Source organism: Anastrepha ludens, chromosome 3 (genome assembly GCF_028408465.1).
Source record: "Anastrepha ludens isolate Willacy chromosome 3, idAnaLude1.1, whole genome shotgun sequence".
Taxonomy (NCBI): Eukaryota; Metazoa; Arthropoda; class Insecta; order Diptera; family Tephritidae; genus Anastrepha; species Anastrepha ludens.
Genome location: NC_071499.1, coordinates 115,144,294 through 115,166,431, shown reverse-complemented (window position 1 = coordinate 115,166,431; position 22,138 = coordinate 115,144,294). Strand labels below are relative to the sequence as shown.

The following is a 22,138-nucleotide window of genomic DNA, read 5'->3' as shown; positions in this document are numbered from 1 at the left end:
ACATTCATAGAATAGTTCAGGCAATACTTTCATCAAATATCGATTCAGCTCTTTAACTTAAATTACAGATAATCAGTTCTTAATTCAGGAAATTTCTTCAATCTCTTGTTAATAACCAATAACTTAGTTAATAATTTCTGCAACTATTAATTCAGCTATTCAGCAAACTATTTCAGCTACTATTATTGCTAACCATTCAACCAAATATTCAAATTAATGCCGCTTATCTCTTAACGAGCTGTCAAATGCAATTCAGCTATTCAGCAAACCATTAAATTAGTTTCAAGCTTGATAATTGAGTGCCTCAACTTAGTAAAATAATAAATAAAACAATACGCATAAAAAAAATAACCTATTCAAAAATCAATCACTTACTCAATAATTCTATTAACTATAAAATCAGCTAATCAGCAAAATTATTCAACTGCAATTACTCCCAGCCATTGAACCATATATTGAGTATATTGCTGCTTATCTCTTAACAAACTTTGCAAATGCAGTTCGGCTATTCAGCAAGGCTTTTATTAACTTACAAATTGATAACTGAGCATCTCTATGCATAAGAATAAAATAACCTAATTAAAAGTCAACCACTTAGCTAATAACTCCATAAACTACTAATTCAGCTATTCAGCAAACACTTCCAGCTGCTATTGCTACTAACTATTACACCAAATACTTAGTGTAATGCCGATTATATCTAAAAGAGCTTTCAACTACAATTCAGCTATTCAACAAATCAATAAAATAGTTAATAACCAATCACTTAGCAAATAATTCTATCAAAAATTATTTCAGCAAAATGATTAAACTGCTATTAGTGCCAACCATTGAAGCAAATCTTCAGTATGAAGCCTCTTAACAAGCTCTCAATTGCACTTCAGCTATTCAGTAAATCAATAAAATAGTTTATATTTTGATAAAAGAGTATATTTACAAAGAAAAATTATATAAACTAGCTAAAAATCAAACATTTAGCTAATATTTCCATAATCAAATATTAGGTCAGCTATTCTGCATAATTATTCAGCTGCTTTCATAGGTAACCACTAAATGAAGTACCCAATTTGATTCCACTTATCTCTTCGACTTATCTTAAACACAATTCAGCTATTCAGCAAATCAATAAAATAGTTTATAAACTGTTAACTTAGTAATTCATGTGTCTAAAACACACAAAAAAACACACTTAGAAAGCAGCAACTTAGTTAATAATTGCATCAAATATTAATTCAACTGTTCAACAAAATTATTCAGCTGCTATAACTGCTCACCACTCAAAGAATTATCAGTTTCTTATTTAGTTAATTTACATGTAGTCCTTTCATCTATTCAGCTGGCTAACAAATACCAATTAAGCTATTCAGCAAAATTATTCAGCTGCTCTAACTGCGCACAATCCCGCGAATTATCAGTTTATAATTCCACTAATCTCCAAGCAGTTGTTTGAGCTGTTCAGCTGGTTAAAAAATACTAATTTAGCTATTCAGCCAAGTAGTTCTTTCAGCTATTCAGCTTACTAGGTTAGGTTAGGTTAAGTTGAAGCGGTTGTCCTGTGGGTCACACTCAGGCTCATAGCCCATTGTAACGCCGCGTGGGGAGCTTATCCCTGTCTCTCGTAAAACCAGTGTGTGCTTTTCAAAAATTTTAGAATATCTCTGATTTCTGTAGAACTGAGATCTTCCAACTCATTCAAAAATTGTTTACCCAGAAAAGTAAACCTGCGTCTGGATAGAGCAGGACAGTGGCACAGTAGGTGAGAGATTCTCCCTTCCTCGACCTCATCTAGACAACTTCTACAAAAGTCATGTGTTTGCACACCCATCCTTTGGGCGTGTCTACCTATTAGGCAGTGCCCCGTTATGACTGAGATCAATGTGCTAAGACTGTATTTGTTTTGGCTTAGCAGAGATTCTGTGTCTTTAGCATTTAAAGTCGGCCACAGTTGACGGGCGATTTTGCAGGCGGCTTCATTACGCCATCTTTCGTTTGCTCTCTTTACAATTTCTTCAAGGATGAGTAGCTTACATGTTTGTAAGGGTATCCCTATATCATTATCTATATACTCATCAGTCAATTTAGTGTCGAGTTTCGCTAGTTCATCGGCTCTACGGTTACCCTCAATGTCGCGATGACCAGGAACCCATGTTACCTTTAGGTGAAATGACTCAGCCATCTCGTTAAGAGATGTGCGGTAATCTCCAAGCAGCCCTTTAAGCTATTCAGCCGACTTACAAACTAGTTCAGGAATTCATAATTTAGTACTTTATATACTCAAGCAGATGTATTCAGCTATCAATTAAAACATTCAGGAAACAAATTCAGTGAACCCATCCAGGAAATAGTGTTGCTAGTTTTCTGTTTTCTGTTGGTAGTACTTTTTATTTAGCAAGTCTTATTTAGCAATTATTTGTGGAATCAAACCACTTAACAACAACTTCACAGCCAATCATTCAATTATGTGCTGTTAATAATTAAAGTAGTGTCATTTTCAACACCTCTATTCAAAATTTTCGGCCCAAAATTTATTTAACAAAAATGTGTGATTTATTGATTTGTTTAGAAAAAAATTTAGAACTAATTTTGTGTTTTAGTTGCTCATTCAATGAACGCTTCCGAGCGATTTTTGTGTAAACTATTCAGCTATTTTCAACAAACTATTCAGCTAAGTATTTAACGCGATTCTGGTCATGATTGAAGAAAATATATTTTCAGTTTTAGTTCGACATGCAGCTAAAAATTTGTAGTTAATTTTGGCACAAGGAAAAGTGAGGAGGCATTTGGGAATTATGCAGCAAGTTATTCAGAAATCTATTTTATTATCGACCTAGGTATTTCTTGATTTAATAGTTCAGTTAATATTGACAATATAAGTCAATCACCCAGCTAACAATGCGAGAGATTATTCATAGTATTACTCAACTAACGATTCGGTGATATTATTTAAGGTCCAGTTAAGTTATTCAGCTAGTATATATTGAACTACCAATAGGTTATTTACTTTAATTTATTCGGCTATCAATTCAGCAACCGTGTGGCTTTGTTTTTCGCAGTTTGTTTGGCAGTTTGCTTAATTCACTGCATTGTTCTATTAACCAAGCGATCGGCAAATAAATCAGCATGCCTCTGAGAATAATAATGCAGTCACTAAATTTTTAAGCTTTTTTACCAATACTTTAGTAATTTATTCATCTAATAATTTAGCCTTTTATTCAGTCTTTAGTATAGGCAATAATTCGGGCGTACTTTTGCCAAAAATCTAAGTACTTAATGCATACAATTTTTTAACCAAATCGATTAACTAATAATTCAGCAATCTCTCCAGCTATTTCTTCTAGCTAGCTACCCGTCAGGCATTCCGCCATCGATTCAGCTGTGTCGTGCAGCCAATAATTTCGTCAATCCTCTGGTCTGCTGCTAAAGCTCAGTTGCTTAACGAACCATTTAGCAAATTTTTCGTTCATTTTAGCTCATAGTTTCGACAATACCTCAAGCAATCATTGGCTTAATCTCGCTGGTGTTAAAAAAAATTCACAAAATTGTGAGGCCAACGTTTCAGCAAATCATTCAGCCGGTCAATTCTAATTCCGATTGTACGATTGTATAAACATTAACTCGTTTTCTCTAGCACGACACGCAAGCATTTTGCTGCCTCGACACTTGCACATCGTAAATCAGTTTAACAACCAAGGAACTGCTTGCAATAAAAAAATTATAAAGTTTGAAAAAAATGTTATTGCAACATTTGTTCAAAATGGTTTACTACTACCGCACCTGCAATGAACGGCAATAAGAATTTATGCTGCTGCTCTAATTTCCTGTTTGTAATCTTACTTTTTCCTTTCTTTTTTCTCTTTTTTTTTTTAGTAAAACAAGAGCAAAAAAAGTAAAACCAATAAAATCATAATTAGAAAATAGCAAAACGAAAACTCTGCGCATGTTGTTTTTGTATTAGCTTAGTCGTAAATATCATCCATTGTTGCATGTTCGTTGATTTCTTGTATTTTTTATTTAATTTTTTGCCTTGAATTACCATTCGAACTGCAGCGAAGCGTTGCTGAAAGTTTATTGATTTTCGGCTTGGAAACGCGGTTTTACATTTATTTTTCGTTCATTTCGTGATTAGTAATAATTTTTTACACTTATTTTGGCGCAAAAACCATCAACTTCTTCAATTACTTCCTTCGACCAGAGAGTAGAAAATGAAGGTGGGAGGCAAGTAAGGGTGAAGAGGTCTCAAATTACAATGTACAAATGATTAAGTGGTCAAATTTTGAAAGATATATCACATCTACGCGTATATACATTTGCATTTTGACCGCGACAACAACAAAATCTATTACAGAATATTTCACTAAATCGAAACTGCAAAGCAGCAAGAAGAGGGCTTCAGTGAATCATCTTCAGATTTTGTAGCGATCTTGCCGCCGATCTTTGGTACTGGTCTGAAGGTTTTTACAATCGTCAAGTACTCAGCGGTTACAATAAATATTCAAAGCGACTGGTATTAAATGTTTTTTTATGTTTGAAGTCTGATCTCTCTTTGAATATTAAAAAATGTTTGCTGAAACTAAAATTCAATGTTTACGGAAACTACGGATCTTAAAGATGTATTTCACACAAAGTTATGCTTCAATAATAATTTTTATTCAATTCGTTTGAAATCGTACTTTTTTTCTGGCTAGATTCGACGTAACAACTCCGAGTTTTCTGGCCCGTACATCTGTGTCGGTCAAATGCTGATAAATTTAAGTCCTTTAGAAAAAAAGCAGTTTTTTGCTTCAGTTACAAAAAAGAAGGCGAGGACTGCTTCCGCCACCATAGCCGAATGAGTGGGTGCGTGACTACCATTCGGGAGTGTACAGGTTCGAATATCTGTTCATGAAAAAGCAAAATGATAGAAAAAGTTATTTTCATGAAAACCATTTGCCATTCGGAGTCGGCTTAAAACTGTAGATCCCTCTATTTAAGGGATGCATGCCACAAATAGGAAAAGGAGCTCGGCCAAACACCTAACAAAATCGTTTTTTTTTTCTTTTCAATGATTTCCATACCTTTTCCAGCAGTTACGCATTAGAATCAGTGGAACACTCCATGGACCATCCCTACTCAACCGCTAAGCGTTAAGTCAAATCACTTTTCAGGCAATATTGTCGCAGTCTGTAACGCTATTAGGCTAAAGGAGGTGGACTACACATTTTCAACCCCTCTCTATATTTCATTTCAAAATTCTTAGAAACTTCGAGTTCGAGTTAGCGCTGATAGGGTGCGGTAATTTCGCTCAGCCTATTTAAAAACTTCGACATCGCATTCCTGTTGGGACCGAGCAGTGCACACTCGCCTTGCGACTTGGGAACTGACAGCATTACTTCGTTCATATGTTTGAAAAGAGAGAACATTCTTCCCCATTGAAATTTGAAGTCGATAGCACATTTGATTTTCATTTCTTGCGGTGTATTTTTTGTTTTTTGCGGCCCCCACTGTATCTGCGAGGATTTATTTTCAAGCAAACAGAGTGATGGCTGAAATGTGATTAGCGGGTAATTCACTAGTAATGAGAGCGAGATATCTGAGACCTGTAAATAAAGTGAGTAAGCGGTGGAAAAGTGTGAACAGTGCCCAACGAAGGTGGGAATATTCCAGGGCTTGAACTTATGGAGGGGTAGGCCGCCTTTTTTTACAATACCACCGCATCACTCAACGTTACTATAATTCTACCATATAAACAGTGCTAGTACAGCTCAATAAGGGGGCCTAGATTGGTCCTCCTGGCAATTGATGGATCACTAAAGGTCGAGGTAGTTCTGAAAGCTAGGAAAACCGGGACTCTCTGTTATGGTGAAGGTCGTAAACGGCCACTATCAAGTGTGCATCTACATATGCGGTGAAGTTCAACATACATGCGACTCCCTTCTGCGGTAACTATTTCGAAGATGTTGTGGTAAATTTATTTAGCATCTATTCACTCAGCTGAATTGCTTTCGTGATGTTAATATTCATGTGTCTTGGCCCTCTTTTAGCTGGGTATATATTAGCAGTTAATGTTCGCTATTAGCTGACATTCTCCACCTCCTGCTCGTTCCTGCAGCTGCGACAAAAGTTATTACAGGGACACCATATACGTTATTAAACGATACTCTTTACAAAAGTGGAAGTAATAATATTAAATTTTTATTTCACGTCACGTCACTGCATTTCAAAAGATCTTTCAAAGGTTCAGCTTAACTTTAATTTAATCGCTTTTGGTATATTTTTAATAGATTGTGGAACATATGACGAAAATAGGTCTATTAAGATTTCACTGTAAAATATTTCAAAAAATGTCTACAAAACTCTTCCAAGCAAGACAAATCATTTAAAATTTGATATAACAGAAATCACATTAAATTATTCTGCGTACTTACCCTTCAACAAATGTTGCAATATATTGTCCTTATGCTCCTCCGAATGTGGCTCACCCAGCACGATCAGTAAATAACAACCGGTTAGTGGACTTGGTGGCCCAACCATGCCCCCACCCAAACTCGATGGACCGCCACCGCCATCAGAGCAAGCGGTATCGAGTGGCGGACGACCGCCCGCCTCTTCGGACGGTGGCAATGAGCTGGCGCCTGCATCGGTGCCAGCATCATCGCCGCCCATGGATGAGGTGGAAACGGCACCGCCCAAACCACCGCCTACACCACCGTCTGTCGCATCACCAGCTGCAGCGCCTCCAGCTTCAGTATCGACATCAATGCCGCTGCCAGTGCCGGTGGCGCCGATGCCTGCTGCCTCAGCAGCAGCAGCAGCAGTAGCAGAAGTTGCATTGGTATTATCTACGCCAACGCCATTCAAATGCTCGGCAACTGTTGTGCCGCCGCCGTTCGTAGTTGTGGCTGTGCCGTTGGTTGCCAAGCTGTTGCCTTCGCCATTAGTGGCGGCGGTTGCGGCAGCGCTAGCATTATTGCCGTTGCCGTTGGCCATTGTCGACTGAGGACGTAACGGAGTTTGTAGTTGGATTTCCTGATTTGTTCTTTGTTCCAGGTAGTTGTTGATTTTTTATGTTTGTTGAGCGCTCAGCAGTAACGCAGCGGAAGTTTCAAAATGCAAGTTATTCAATGTTTGTTTTTTGTCACTCAAAAATTTAAGGTTTTTAAATTAGTTTGTGTTTTTTTTAATATATATTTTCTTTTTTGTTTAGGCTGGTTTGGTTTGAATCCCTGTACTTTTTGGTTTTAACGGTTTTTGTCACAGTCACAGCTTTTTATGTTAAGCACTCGAGTTTGCGTTTTGGCAAAGTTCAAGTACGAATTTCAAATATTTAGTCACTTTTTGGTGTTTTTTCGAATAATTTTTGTTATTTAATGCTTTCTAACGTTTAACAGGAACCTTCACTTTACTCTCGCGCCAAATTGTGCAGTTTTGAAAACGTCACAATTCTACACAGTCTGCAGTTTCAATACTCAACCTATGCACCCTTGTTTTTTTTGCATTCAAAACTTCTTGGAAGTTCCAAATCAAAATCAGTCTTTTCTTTCTTGGATTTTGGTTTTTATTTTCGATTGGTTTATATCTGGATTGTTTGCGGGTTCAAATATGCACTAAAAGTTATTAGAAAAATTTTACAATTCACAAATTCGCTCGATATTCTCGCTTTACTGTTCTACAATTGGCTTCTTTGCCGGCTTGGCGCACTACACTTTGCTTGACTTGTGTGGCATCTACTTCGAGTCACTAGTGGCAAGCGCCGTCGATGACTAACTGTTGTCTGCGAAATTGGACGACTGCTGTAGCACGCCGCTTCGCCAAGAGAGAGCGCAAATTTTTCTGCACTAAATTTTTATTTATATGTTTTCGTTTTTGTGTTTGTTTTATTTTCGTAGTAACGCTGCAACTTCAAGAAGTCGACTCCGCGTTGTCTATGCAGCTGTTGGCTCGTGCTGTTGTTGTTGTTCTTGGTGTGTGCTCTCGCCTCGCTTTTCGTTTATAAATGGAAATTGGAAAAGCGTGTGAGATGCAAATTCTGCCTTGCACGTTTTTTCTTGTTCTTGTTATAGCTGGGCAAGTGAGTTCTTGAGTGTTTTTTATAAATTGAAAGAGTTTTTAAAATGTAAGATTCTTAATTTTTTGTTTTTCTTCGTTGTTGTACACAGTTGGGAAAAACTGCGTACAAATAAATTAATTTTGCTTTATTTTATTTTTTCATATACTAAATTAACTTTTAGGCTGATGTGTATGCGATATTTTAAGCTTTGCAGTTGTATTTTGTTTAAATATTTTTTTAAATTAATTTTTTTCTGTATGATATTTTACGGCTAGCGTTGTTGTATATGGCGCTTTAGTGGTTTTTTTTTTAATTAATATTTTGTTTTTAAATTATTCCTTTTTTTGCTTTTGCATTTATTTGCTTCGGACTTGTAAATAATTCAATGATTTTTCTTTTTTTGCTGATATATTTCTTATTAATATTTATATTTTTTCTGGTATTTCTTTAATTTTTTTAGTGTGCAGTTTTTCTGAGAGTTTTTCTTTTCTAATTTTTTTAGCATAAATATTTTTTGTATTGCACTTGTTAATTTTTGCTTTGAAGTAAAATTTTACTACTGGTTTTCAAAGTCCACCAAAAACCGCAAAATCTGCAAAAATAGAAAGAAAATTATTTATTATTATTTTACACGTTTTTTAAAGCACCGATTAAAGAAATTACAATTTACACAAATTTTTTAATAAAAGAAGCATCCAAGTCTATTAAATATACAAATTTAATATAACTTTTAAAATCATGTTTTTGAATTATTATTATACACCTTTAAAAACTGTGTACCGCTTTCTAGCTCATCCAATAAGTTCGCATAAAGCAATGGTAAACCCTCGAGCCTACTTCTGCCATGAAAAAATTCTTCATAGAAAACCATTTGCCGTTCGGCGGCGGCATAAAACTGTAAGTCCCTGCTTTTGTGGAACAACATCAAGACGCATTCAATGTTAAAAATTTTAGTATAGAGTTTTTTAAAGTAAAATACCTCCGGTTATTTTTAATATCTTTACAAATTCTTAGTTTTATATTTTAGGATAAAATAAACTTTTAAGCATTTCCTTTTCAAAATTTTTCTTTTTTTCTTTCTTAATTTCTACATTTCTAAACACAATTTAAAAAAATTATTTTTTTTTTAATTACTAAACCAAAAATATAAAAAAAATTTGTTTTTCTAAAATTTTGTTTTTTAGAATAAAATACACTTTCCTAAACCAAATTTTTATAATATAAAAATTTTGAACAAAAAAATAAATTTTAAATTTTTTAGAAAACTTAGCATTAAAAACACTTTTTTTAGAAAAGAAAAACTAGAATATACTAGAATATATAGAAGGAAAAAATATTTTTTAATCAAACAAAAGTAGAAAAATTAAAAACCTAATATTTCTAATAAAAATATATTTTTAAAAAATGTTTCTAAAAAATTTTTATTAAAAAAAAATGTTTATTTAAAACAAAAACGATTAAAAAAAGAATAATTTAGAAAAATATTTAGAAAAATTAAAACAACAAACTTTTTTTAGAAAAGAAGAGCTAAAATATACTTTTTAAACATTTTTTTAGAAAGCAAAAATATTTTTTACTACTTATTTTAAAAGCTATATTTCATCCCAAAAACTAAAACAAACAAAAGTATAAGAATTTAGAAAAAAAAAATTATATTTTATCAAAACAAAGAAAAAGTATATTTTATCAAAATAAATAAAACAAAAACCTTATAAAAATAAAACAATACAAATTACAAAAATTTAGAAAAAACATTTTTTTTAAGTTCATTTTATCCAAAAAAAAAAATTTAAAAAAAATAGTTTATAAAAATATTAAAAATGTTGGGAGATAAGATTTAGAAAAAAACATTTTAAAAAGTATATTTTATCCTAAAAAATAAAACAAAATAAAATTTTAAATGAATATTTTATCCTAAAAAATTAAAAAAAATAGAATTTTAAAAGAATATTTTATTCTAAAAAAATTGAAATAAAAGAATTGAGAAAAATATTGAAACTAACCAGAGATATTTCACTTTAAAAAGCTGTATGCCAAAATTTAAATCAACCATCAATGTTGAAGAAAAAATTATTTTTTTTTTTCAGTTTTGCAATACAACTCAGATCTTAGAAAGTTGTATAATGGGATTCCCGAGTTATATTCAATTACGTACAGCAAACCAATAATTTATTATTATTCCGAATGCAAAAAGCGGGCCCGAAAAATCAAAAGTGCCGGAATGCGAATCAAAATTTTAACATAATAATCAAGTGCTGCATCATTCTTCTTCTTGATTGGCGCGATAACCGCTTACGCGATTTTTGAGTTGGACACACCAAGTGAAGCCAACGCAAATGAGACCCGGAGGCTTTGTATCCATTCGGACGACATGACCCAGCCAACGAAGACGCTGGATCATTATTCGCTACTCTATGTTTATGTCCTCGTAAGGCTCATACAGTTCATTATTTTATCGCCTGCAATGCTCACCGTCGCCAACATGCAAAGGACCAAACATATTTCTCAGAATCTTTCTCTCAAATATTCCAAGGAGTCAAAGGATATTATTAAATATATCTGACAGAGAAAATCCTCGACCCTCTGAGCGGTTTAACTTGTAAGATTGGGAGGATTAATAAGGTTTAGACTCCTGTTGTGTAGTGGAAGCTATTTTTGCACGGTTTCTAGCTGATCTATGTGAATTTGGTAGTGTGGGTTCCAGGCGGTCAAACTATATTTCAATAACGGTCTTCCTATAGTAGAAAAAAGCGCTTTAGTAAGATATGGATCATTGAACTCTTTTGATCGGGATGCAAATTTTTCTATTGATTTTGTTGTTAACTTAAAACGTAGAACAAAGGACACGGCTGTTAGTTTTTTTATTTGCTTTCCCGTTTACCGCATCCACTAAAGTTGCTGATATCTTCCAACAGAAAACTATAAACGAAAACCCTTCACTTTTTGAAAAACAAGTAAAAGAGCCAAAATGCGTTTGCGATTCACTGCTGACCAGAAATCTTGCATAACTTTCATCCAAAATAAAGGAGTTGAATAATGAAACAGCAACCCTCTACACCCAAAACCTTCTCCTAATGCCAACAGTGACTACAGTAACAAAAAACTCATCAACTGCCATTATTTGGCGTTAACAGCAGCGACAAAGTCAGTGTCGTTTTTGGTATTTGTCGACTTAGTGGACGCGATTACTCATCAACAGAACAAATAACCAAAAGTATGGAAGCCAAAAAAGTGTACACAAAGGAGATGCCCACAACAAAGCAATGGAGACGTGTGTGCTTAGACGCTTTTTACGGGGGATTGTGTTGTTTATGTTAACTGAGTTGCCGTCATGGCCGATACCAGAGCAGTTAACGATAAGGACGTACAACCAGCGAAAATAAGCACAAAACCCGCTGCAAAGTTTGCTGGTATTTTGATGGCAATTTTCGTTGCTTAAACTTTTATGTAATTTCTTTTTTTTTTTCGTATTGCGTCTACGCTACGTCTTTTCTAATGGCTTATATCGTTTCGTATTATAAACAAAATATTAGAAAAAAATGTCATTTAAATGGAAATTCCGGATAATAAAATTTGTCAGCAAATTTTATGTGAATTACTGTGTAATCTTAACAGTATATTGAGAGATGTAGGAAAGCTGAAAAGGTAGATTTAATGACTTAGAAACCACTTTTAAAAGTACTGTTTTAATTTGCCCTTAAATATTTTCAGTACTTAAAGGTTATTTAGAGATGTCTGTACTTAAAATTTAAATTGAAAAAGTTTTGGCGTGATAAATTTCAAGTCCTTATTAGGCGTCCCTTGAGGGGTCCCTTGGAGTGTTTGAGAGAAAGATTCTGCGAAAGATTTTTGGACCTTTGCATATTGGCGATGATGAGCATCGCGGGCGATGTAATAATGAGCTGTATTAGCTTTACGACGACGGCATAGACATAGCGCAGCGGATAACGATTTAGCGGTTTCGTTGGCTGTGTCGTGCCGTCCGAATGGAGGCAAACGCTTCGGCTCTGAAAGTATTCCATGCAGTACCAACTGGTGGTAGCAGAGAAAGACGAAGGAAACACACTTTGGAGAGCATCATATTTCAAACCTCTTGGAACTTCACGACACTTTTAGCCTATTTAAGCTCTCAAACTTTATTAAATGAGACGAAAGTCGGTCTCACTCTGGGCAATCAAATAAGATATACTCAAGCGCCACCTCAGACAACTCACAAAAACAGCTATTCACTTCTTTCAGAACTACTGTCTTATCTTAATATTATTTTGGAATGTATCTTAATATGCAACATCTTCTCAAGTAAGCAGTAAGAGCTCTTAATCTCTTGCACTTAACTTCTGGCAGTTGCTCAGTGAGACTTAGAGAAGGAGTCAGTTACCTCTTTAGAAGCCTCCTTCACTTTGAATTGCGATAGAAAACAATATTTCTCTCATCTTCGAAGTAGCTCTGCAGTAGAGCTCTAAGAATAAATCTACCGCATGCAAACCACGTTGAGTTCCTTTTTTTGTGAGGCCATTAGTTCTTTCGTTGCTTTCGGGTCATTCATGTTCCGGAACCCTCTGTAATATTACCTTATTAGTTGTTCCCAATTAATTCGAAGGATATGAGGTTGTAGCGCAGCCTGATAGTCCAGCTTAATATGTATTCAGATCCCTTTCGTTCTTCTGCCAAGGCTCACTTCGTTTGTGAGACTCTTCGTCTAAAAACGCCAGAGTTTCGTAGAACTTCTAGAAAGTTTATATCTTTTTTCTTTCATATTTGATTGCTGTCACTTGCACTCGCAAAATTTCTTGGAAGCAAAGTTTGTGTTTTCATGTAAGTGTCGCCTGCCAGCTAGACGATCACAGATTAATACCTTTCAGCTTCAACTGCCTTTAAACACTATTTAAATTCAATCACTAATAGGTCTTATGCCAGACCACCCTAGAGTAGCGTTGCTCTTTCAACAAAATTTGCCTCAAAAATTGTATTTCACTCAGTTTCCATGAAGCTGACGCGTGGCTAAAAATAATACCAACGTCGCGTTTATGGTCTATCTTTATGGCGAAGGAGAAAGAGATAAAAAGATGTATCCATAAAATTTTGCAATTAAAACGAAGTAAAATTTATAAATAGCTATAGCATTTTCAGCAAACTGATTATATGTTGCAAGAAGCAGTAATGAAGTCATGCCGAAATATGTATTCTGGGGCGAAAATAATTTAAGTGTGTATAGTTTTTGGGATAAATATGTGCACAGATACATACAAAAGTGGACTGAGAGTTCTAAGTTCTGGGCATCAAAGCACACAGAGTAAATGGTCAGATAAGCCTTAGGTAAATTATGTTGAATGAAGACGCACGCCACTAATTAGAAGGAGCCAGGCCGAGCCAAACACCCAAAAAGGGTGAAAGTGTCTATTATATAAATTATATTGGAGTCGTTTCGTGGTATGCAGAAAGTTTTCTTCAAATGAATCCTTTACAATAGATCCATACATCTTCATTGTTCTTGATTAGGTGTTTCACGTTTGGAATTTGTCATGGGAAAAACCTGCATGCTAATAAGAAAATTCTGCAGGCGGCTAATATCAGCTTCTCCAGCATAGCTAAAATATGTGAATCAGGTCCTAATCCTAGCCTTGCAAGAACAGGGCAGCTGCAGTGTAGATTTCATGCTGACGACCGAACGATGACGGAATTGCTGTTGCGATAACCGCTTCATACTACTAATGAAATTCGGGTGACTAAAATCTATGTCGCAATATCAGTATACGTAGCAAAGATTTAAGTGCTAAGTTGCCTAAATTACCTAGTTACGGTTTTAGTTGCGCCTGAAAGCATCTCATAAAAATGTTTACATTTGCAAGTGCGGTTATCACTGTTACAACAACATTTTCTATTAGACGACTAAAGTTAAGTTAACTCAGCTCAGAGGTTATAAGCCTTCAAGAATCGAACCTTGAGCAACTCCAAAGGCAAGGCAAAGCAGTTACCTGTGAATTTCTGAAGACCCGTTTAATATATTGAGTTCGTTCAGTCAAGTATAAGTCAGGTCAATGAAGATCGAGAGCCCAGAAAACATGCAAAATTAGCAGGACGTTATGGTCCACCTACAACCACAAACAAACTTCAATACTGACAAATATGACACAAAGCGATGCCTGCAGGCTTAGGGTGGTGATAACTGAATTCTAGTCTATCGGCGAACAAGCAGTCAAAATGGGTTGACTTATATTCACGTAGGATGGATCTTTTTCAGGTGTTTTTTGGCCGGCTGCGGCTTCTGCTTCCATGAAGATTCCAGTGTAGGATAATTTTTGAGAAGTTGTGGGGCGGTTTTCCAAGAGCGTGGCTTATCCAATGGGCTCCTCTTTCGTTTGTCTCCGGAGTTCTTCATTACTTACTTATATTGGGCCAGAATATTCTGCATATTACCATCAAGCATTTGTTGGTGAAGCATTGAAGTTTCTGCGTGATCGTTTTCGAAATGAGCTGCAGCGTCACCTTGGCAAATGCATTGATTATCTGGGCTTGGTGTGTCTAGAAATTTGCAAGTTGGCCCAAATGTATACTGAGTCTAAAATTTTGATGGATGTAATGAAGAAGTTGTTGACTCAGCCTTGTGGCTTTAGCAGGTCAGAAAAATAAAACGTAACAACGTTAAAGTTTTTAATACTGCAGTAGAGCAACTGCATTTGTGTAGCTCTGAAGCTCCATTGTGGAGGATATGGGTGTAGAGGATTATTTTTCTTTCCATGAGAGATAAACGCAGCAATCTGGATATTCGAGTTTCAGAAACTTTAAACAGAAACTTTGCTTATGTGGCAGAAGTCCGAAGAGGATTTAAATAGCTTATTTTTTGGCAGGTCTCAATGAATCAATTTCCAAACACGTTTTTTTTTTGTATCAATTTCGTAATGTATATATAACAACTACATTGCAACAAGAAAATATATATAAAACAAACAAATACCCGGCCTGTACTGCTTCAACTTTAAATCCGAATTTCAAACTTTATAGAAAAACTAGAAAAATTCTATTGACAATAATTTTCTTCACAATACCACGGTTTTTAATTATAATTTATAGAAATAATTTTGGTATGCAGTTTTATAACTCATTATATTTTACTTCAATGAAAAGCAAGTCTAAAGTTGTTAAAAAATTCCGTTGATTTTTTATAATTTTTTTTCCTTTCTTTCATAAAAGTTTTGAAACAGCATAGCAAAAAGGTGCTTAATTTATGAATGGCACTATAAGTGGAGAGTAAACTTTCATCCATTCATGAAGTGATCGAAGTAGAAGTGCTGAATCGAAACAAGAATCTATGTAGAGACAAAACTTAGTTCAGTTCATCACAATCCACTGAAGAAATAATATATTAATTATTTTACTTGTAAAGGAGCCTACCACGGAAAAATGAAAAACCAGAAAAATATATTCAAAAAGATGACAATGTCACTACGTTAAGAAGAAAGGGGAGACGAAGATTGCTTCTTTTGCAGCGCAATGCACCCGTTTGAATCACTTGGCTGTCCCTGTAATCTAAATGAAGTCTCAATTGCTGCTCAACTTCGAAATTTTATACTTAACCATTCTTCCTATAGTTCAAATTTAGACTCTTCCGATTATTATTTATTTCCAAATTTGGAAAAAGATCTATGAAAAGAAAAATTTTCTGCTCATGATGATGTAACCCGAAAACTTTCTGAAGTTATATTAAATCAAAGAAAATAAGATCTAATAGAAGAAACATTTGCTGTTCATGATGACGTAATCCGAAAACCTTCTGAAGTTATAATATATTAAAACTAAGAAAACAAGTTCTAATAGAAGAAAAATTTTCTGGTCATGATGGTGTAACTCGAAAACCTACTGAAGTTGTATTAAATCTAAGAAAACAAGTTCTAATATTCCTGCAAGACTGACTGCCCTTTCATCCTGACTGCCCCCGAACCTTCTCATCGCTCATTTTAACTGGGCAGAAGGTATCGATTGGGATTAGAGGCATCGATGGTATAAAGTCCCCTAAGCAAATGCATTTTGATGGACTTGCAGCAGTTATTTTTAAAAAGTGTTCGCCTTTGTTTGAGCCGTAAACTAAAATTTTTAATATAGTATATACGAGTGGTGCGAAACGCAACATCTAGTCGGCAGATATAAAAATCAGAGGGCATAAAATTTTCTTCTTTGTTTTGCCTGCTCATTCTCGCTTATTTCGCTTGGTGGAGTTTCGCACACACAAAGAGCTTTTTTTTCGAAAAAAAGTTACAAAAGTAACCAAAATTTTACTAGTACTGGGAAATAATTGAAAATTTAATTAGTACAGACTGATGGCAAACATTTCAAGGTATTATAGCGAAATAACGGTACTCCAATCGGTTGCATCATTTTTAATTTATTACAGTTTGAAAATTAATTTTATGTTTTTTGAACACATTTTGCCTTATAGATACCCCACTTTTGTGAATTCATGCAACTTATGTCAAAAAGACCCTGCCATGAACGATTAGCTTCAGAATGCGGAAACTCCTGTGCAAATCGGAGTAGTCTTGGAATAGTTATTAGATTACATATATATTTTGAGGTTATTATTTTATACCCTGGGAATTGGGTTTTTATTTTTAACTTGTTCCCACTTCTTTGATCCCCCGTCTACACTTCTATAATTGCTTAGAAAAGCCATAACTATAAAAAATTTAGCAAAGAGTATCCCCTCGCCACCACACCGCAATCAATTTAATTCAACTGATGCGCTTTTGGCAATTAATTCTTTTTTAATCAAACTAATTAGACAATTTGCCTGCATTTGTGAAATTGCGAAAATTACAAATGCTCGTAAAAGTTCAAAGTTTAAATGCTGCTTACACAGGCACATACACCTGTAGTGCTTAGAAGGCACGGCATTATGCTGTGCGCACAACAACAAAATCAGCAGCCAAGGCCTTTCTTCAAATATATGCAGATACTACAAATACATGTATACATTTTTGCATATTCATGTATATCAATATATATATGTGTGTGTGTTCGAAAGCATTTCCGCTGCACGACCGGCACGCGAGTGCCAACAAAAAAGGGAGTGGCAACAGCACTTAAGACGAATGTCGACGGTGCCAACTACAACGACGGCGTTGATGATGATCATCATCATGGCTTTGGAGGTGGTGGCGATGACGTCGTCTGCAACGACGACACTATGGCGGCTACCACATTCGCCTATACGTTTGTCACAGACGCCAACACTACTTTTGATGTTCGCATTGCCTGCCCCCACAACGGGCGACTGATAGTTGTTGTGGCATTTTTGTCAACGTTGCCATTGCATGTGCTCATGCTGGCATTGCTGCCACTGTTGGCGTTGCCGCGGAATGACATGCGAACAATTCACGTTGGTGGTTGCTATGTATTCAGCTTGTTGTTTTTGTTTTTTTTTTGCCTCTTTTTATGCTCATTATTGTTTTTGGCCATGGCAATGATGGAGCATCAGTAGGTAGGCATCACAGAAATAGCGACGCACTTGCCGCATTCAGTGTGCACTGTGCTGTTGAAAGCAGCCTCTGGCTTGGCCTCTGTTTGGTTTGGAGGTAGCGCTTTGGTGCCAAAGAAAATGTACGCTATTGAAATTTGTTAATGAGGCGCAGATGGAAATTGCTTGCGGGTTCTATTTGCCTCTTCATTTTGCACATACTCGCATTCATTTGGTTCCTCCTTCTTATTCTGCTTCTTCTTTTTCTTCTTTGTGCTACAACTTTTGTGTGACGTTCACAGAATAATGAGGCAGATTTATTATAAATGCGTTGCGGTGAATTGAATTATTAGAGCGCACGGAGAAAATTAATTGCTTTGATTTGCACGCTAAAATATATATTTAATCTTTAATCTGCTTGCTTTGGAGAACAAAAGCAGTTTGCTTTTTGTAATCTTGAATTATTTTTAAGAAGAAATAACAATAAAATAGGGTCCTTGAAGTTTAAGTTTCCCATTATCTTGTTTTTGCTGCTGCCACTGTTCAATGGCGGCGGTTTCTGAGAGAAAATCTATTCTTCAAATGTGTTTAATTGGAATTTGAAACCCTGTATTGCAAAAACACGCAATACGGGCTAAACTAAAAACACTACTTAATTTGTCTTTTTTTCTGTCTTTAAATCTTCCCGACCTCCGAAGAAATCTGAGTAGATCTCGTGGTGCCAAGGAGCCAAGGTGCTCGCTTCTTCACACATCAGTATCAAAGACCTCGAGCCTGACCGGAGGAAGGCCGGGCAGACGCACAGAAAGTGGTCCGCTGCTTCACCCTCCTCTCCACATGCTGGGCAGAGTGCGCTGTCTGAGATGCCTACATTTTCCATGTACTGCCCTTGAAGTGGTTGGAGGGCTGTCTAAGGTCATGAGCCCAGAAGAAACTTAAAAAGGAGTGCAGCACAATGGACTTAATGTTACTTGCTAGTCTGCCCCAACAAACCAAAAAAAAACCTTAATTTTTGGGGTACACTTTCGAGATAGTCTTACTTTACGCTTAAACACTTCATCCAACGCCGTTCTAGTTTGTCGATCCCTTCCGAATAATAGAATTTGTCCACATCCGAAAAATAGTCATTTGTTTCTTCACTCACCTCTTCGTTTGAACCAAACCTTTTACCTGACCACAACTTTCTTCAAATTGAGGAACGAATAGTAGTCCGCGGGATCTGAGTGAGCCAAGTCAAAAGGACAGGGAGATTGTCAAACGAGTTGGAACCCTATCTCCATTACTCTTGCGACCACAACTGCTAAAAAGGAAAATCACTTGACTTCCTCGATTCAAGCAAATGCCAAACGCAAAGAAATAGACCGATCTCGTCGAAGCTTGTTGTCGTTCTTCCCTAACTAAACATTTCTTCGATATGCGCCAGTAGTGACATCTCTCTGACTTTGTACGGACTTTCGCATGTATGGGTTATTATTGTATCTCTATTTCATGTAAAATTAAGTCCCAAAATATATGTGTATGCTAATAACTATGGACATAATGCTTCGATTTGCGCAAAGCCTTCAGCATTTGGAAACTAATCTCTCCTGGACGGTTCTTTTCGACATAAATTGCATGAATTCACAAAAGTGGAGTGTGTATAAGGTAAAATAAGTTCAAGAACTTTGAAATTAATCTTCAAACTGCAACAAATGAAAAATTACGCAACCTATTGGAGTGCCGTTGTTTCGCTATAATACCTGGAAATGTTTGCCACCAGCCTGCACTAATTAAATTTTCAATTATTTCCCTTTAATAGTAAAATTTTGGAAACAAAAGTAATTCTTTTCGAACAAAATTGCTTTTTGTGTTCGCTGTGTGCCAAACTCCACTAAGCGAAATGAGCGGGAATAAGCAGGTAAAGAGGAAAATGGTATATTCTCTGATTTTATTTATCTACTGAATTGTTATGCTTTTCGCTACTATTTCGCGTACATATAGTTTTCCTGGACGGCAGAGAAGCGCACGACGGGCATTGCTTGTGTAACTTCAATTAAATATATTAATATATTTTTTTAAGACTGACATATCTTAGTTTCGAGCATTAAATTAGTATTAGCTTCATATTTTTCCATACCACGAAAGATCGGCTTATAAAAACCATTTGCCATTCGGAGTCGGCTGGAAACTGTAGATCCCTCCATTTCCGGAACAACATCACGACGCACACCACAAATAGGAGGAGGAGCTCGGTCAAAAACCTAAGAGAAGTGAACGCGAGAATTTTTTATTTTTATTTTTTCACAGTTTCCCTCTTAGGTTAGCAGAAGTTGTCTCTGAAATTCGAGGCGAATCCGAGCTGATTTTCTGCTGACCCAACCTGGTCTCAGTTTTTCCCGTTATCCGCTAAATTCTATATAATTACATCTTTTATTAAAAAAAATATACTTGTTCTTATTTTGCCAACGTGATTTTTTATCAAAAAAATATATTCATTAGGTTAGGTTGACCTTACTTAGGTTAAACTTAGCCCTTACAGGTCTGTTGTGAGACCACTGTGTTGCACGGGAACCTCATTTACTTTCCTTCGTGGATCAATCTTTTGGCTCTTATGAAGCGCAGGATTGGTCCCATCCCCACGCCAGACAGCTCTGTAAGAGAATTGAAAAAGTATTTACCTAGACAATCTACTCTGATTTCAGCTAAGGCTGGACAATTGCAAAGGAAGTGCTCAACTATTTCTTCCTCTTCCTCATCTCTACAACTTCTGCAATATTCATAGGAGAAAACTCCTAGTCTCAAGAAATGCCTGCCGAATAGCAAAGCCACAAGCCGGTTATACAAGCCACAACCTTCGGGATACCATCTCGGTAGCCAACAGTACCTTTCCTGGCTAGTTTATCGGCTTTATAATTTCCCCCAATATATCTGTGCCTCGGAACCCACGTAAGGCTGACTTTGAATAGGACGGTAATATCATTAGGGCTGCCCGGCATATTTCCATATATTTATTACTAAGTATTTTTTCTAGCTTCAGTGCAGTTACTACCTCAATTTCAACGAACCACTTCATTTTCACCTTTTGATGGCGATAGCGAAGACGTCCACAACTAACGAAACAGCTGCCTTCTTGTGTGGGCCAATTCAGTAGAGTAAGACTGGGCAAGAACTTAAAAGATTACCCAGCTACAGTCAGATTTTCGGGAGAGCTAGGGATCATTCAAAATGCCTCCTAAGGTGGGAAAGGTAGCAATAAGACAGTGCTGTAAGATCCCCCTTTTAACTACTGTATGCTTAATGCACTTTTCTGGTGTCTTCTGGAGTGTTTGAGAGAAAGATTCCGCGAGAGATTTTTGGACCTTTGCACATTGACGACAGCGAGTATCATCAGCACTGCAGCAATGAGCTATGTGAGCTTTACGATGAGAAAGAATACCGAATATCGATTCAGTGGCTTCGTTGGCTGGGTCATGTAGTCCGAATGGATACAAACGCTTCGGCTCTAAAAGTATTCCAAGCTGTACCAGCTGGTCGTAGCAGAGGAAGCGGAAGGCCTCCTCTGCGTTAAGAAAATAAGGTGGAGAAGGACTTGGCTTCATTTAGTGTGTCCAACTAGCGCCGGTTAGCACAAAAAAGAAATTAGTGGTGCACTTTGTTAAACTCTGCCAAAATACCTTAAGCAGTTATAGCACCAATCAACAAGAAGAAGCTTAATGCAGCACAAATTATGCTCGAGACTCTGTGATCTTAGCCCAATTTCATGGTCATACCATGCATAGCGCTGGATATTAACCGACTGTTAATCACGCTCAACCTCACTCGCCTACCGATGCTGAATGAACTGAATAAATGGGCACATTACTCATCATCCACATATCCACATATGTACTTTTGCAAAAGTAAAAGTATTATCTTCAACTATTTTTAGCCTCGCTCAACTCCCTCTATGCCAACAACATATATCTGTACATACAGGGACCTCCATAAATTAGTCATATTTTTCGAATACGTCGAAGCGATATTTCCGATGCCAATTGCATTTGTTTTGCCATTTGCCATTTGCGGCTGATTTTCCTGGTGAAAAATTTGCGGCCGATAGATATGAGGTATTGCTTATGGATACTATGGGGCACATAAAAATAGCTAAACTCATCAATCAAAGACAGAACACAGCGCACAGCAGGCTGGTATGGCATCAACTGGGGAGACGAAAGCAGCATAAAAAGCACCAAAGGCAAAGCCGGAGGATTGCATAAGTCAACCTGAGGATGAGCCAATAGATTTCAGCACTGCCATGCATTGTATTTGTATTGGTATGTATACACATATTTACACAGAAATGGATGTACTTGTAAGTACTACAAAATATTTAGTCTTTGACTTTTATGGCTGTGTGAGCCTGATGCATTAATACATTAATATATTTTTGTATGTGGAATTATTTATACTAAATTTACTACCCACTTCAGTTGCTGACTGTATGGAGGCACTATACACACACACACACACACAAACTGCTGGCTTAATGGAAATCCCAGTGGCGGCGACCGCAGCAGCAGCAACGCAAAACCGATTTATACGGCACGTCAGCTGTACGAAATCCCGTGCGGGTTGGAATGCAGGCAAGCTGTCAGCAACGTATGTCTGGAGAAACGCCGGTGGCGATGGGAGCGAAGGGTGAG

The 22,138-nt window shown here is 36.3% G+C and overlaps 1 protein-coding gene across 3 annotated transcripts in view; it reads right to left on the bottom strand.

The window, feature by feature from the left end:
* Nucleotides 1-22,138, bottom strand: part of LOC128858839 (uncharacterized PE-PGRS family protein PE_PGRS46-like) — a 142,394-nt gene that overhangs the window by 83,870 nt on the left and 36,386 nt on the right. For all 3 annotated transcript variants that reach the window (XM_054095362.1, XM_054095364.1, XM_054095363.1), the window contains exon 2: nt 6,405-8,618. In XM_054095362.1, the coding sequence (XP_053951337.1) occupies nt 6,405-6,966 (562 nt within the window). In that variant the 5' untranslated portion in view covers nt 6,967-8,618. The remainder of the gene's footprint in view (nt 1-6,404; nt 8,619-22,138) is intronic.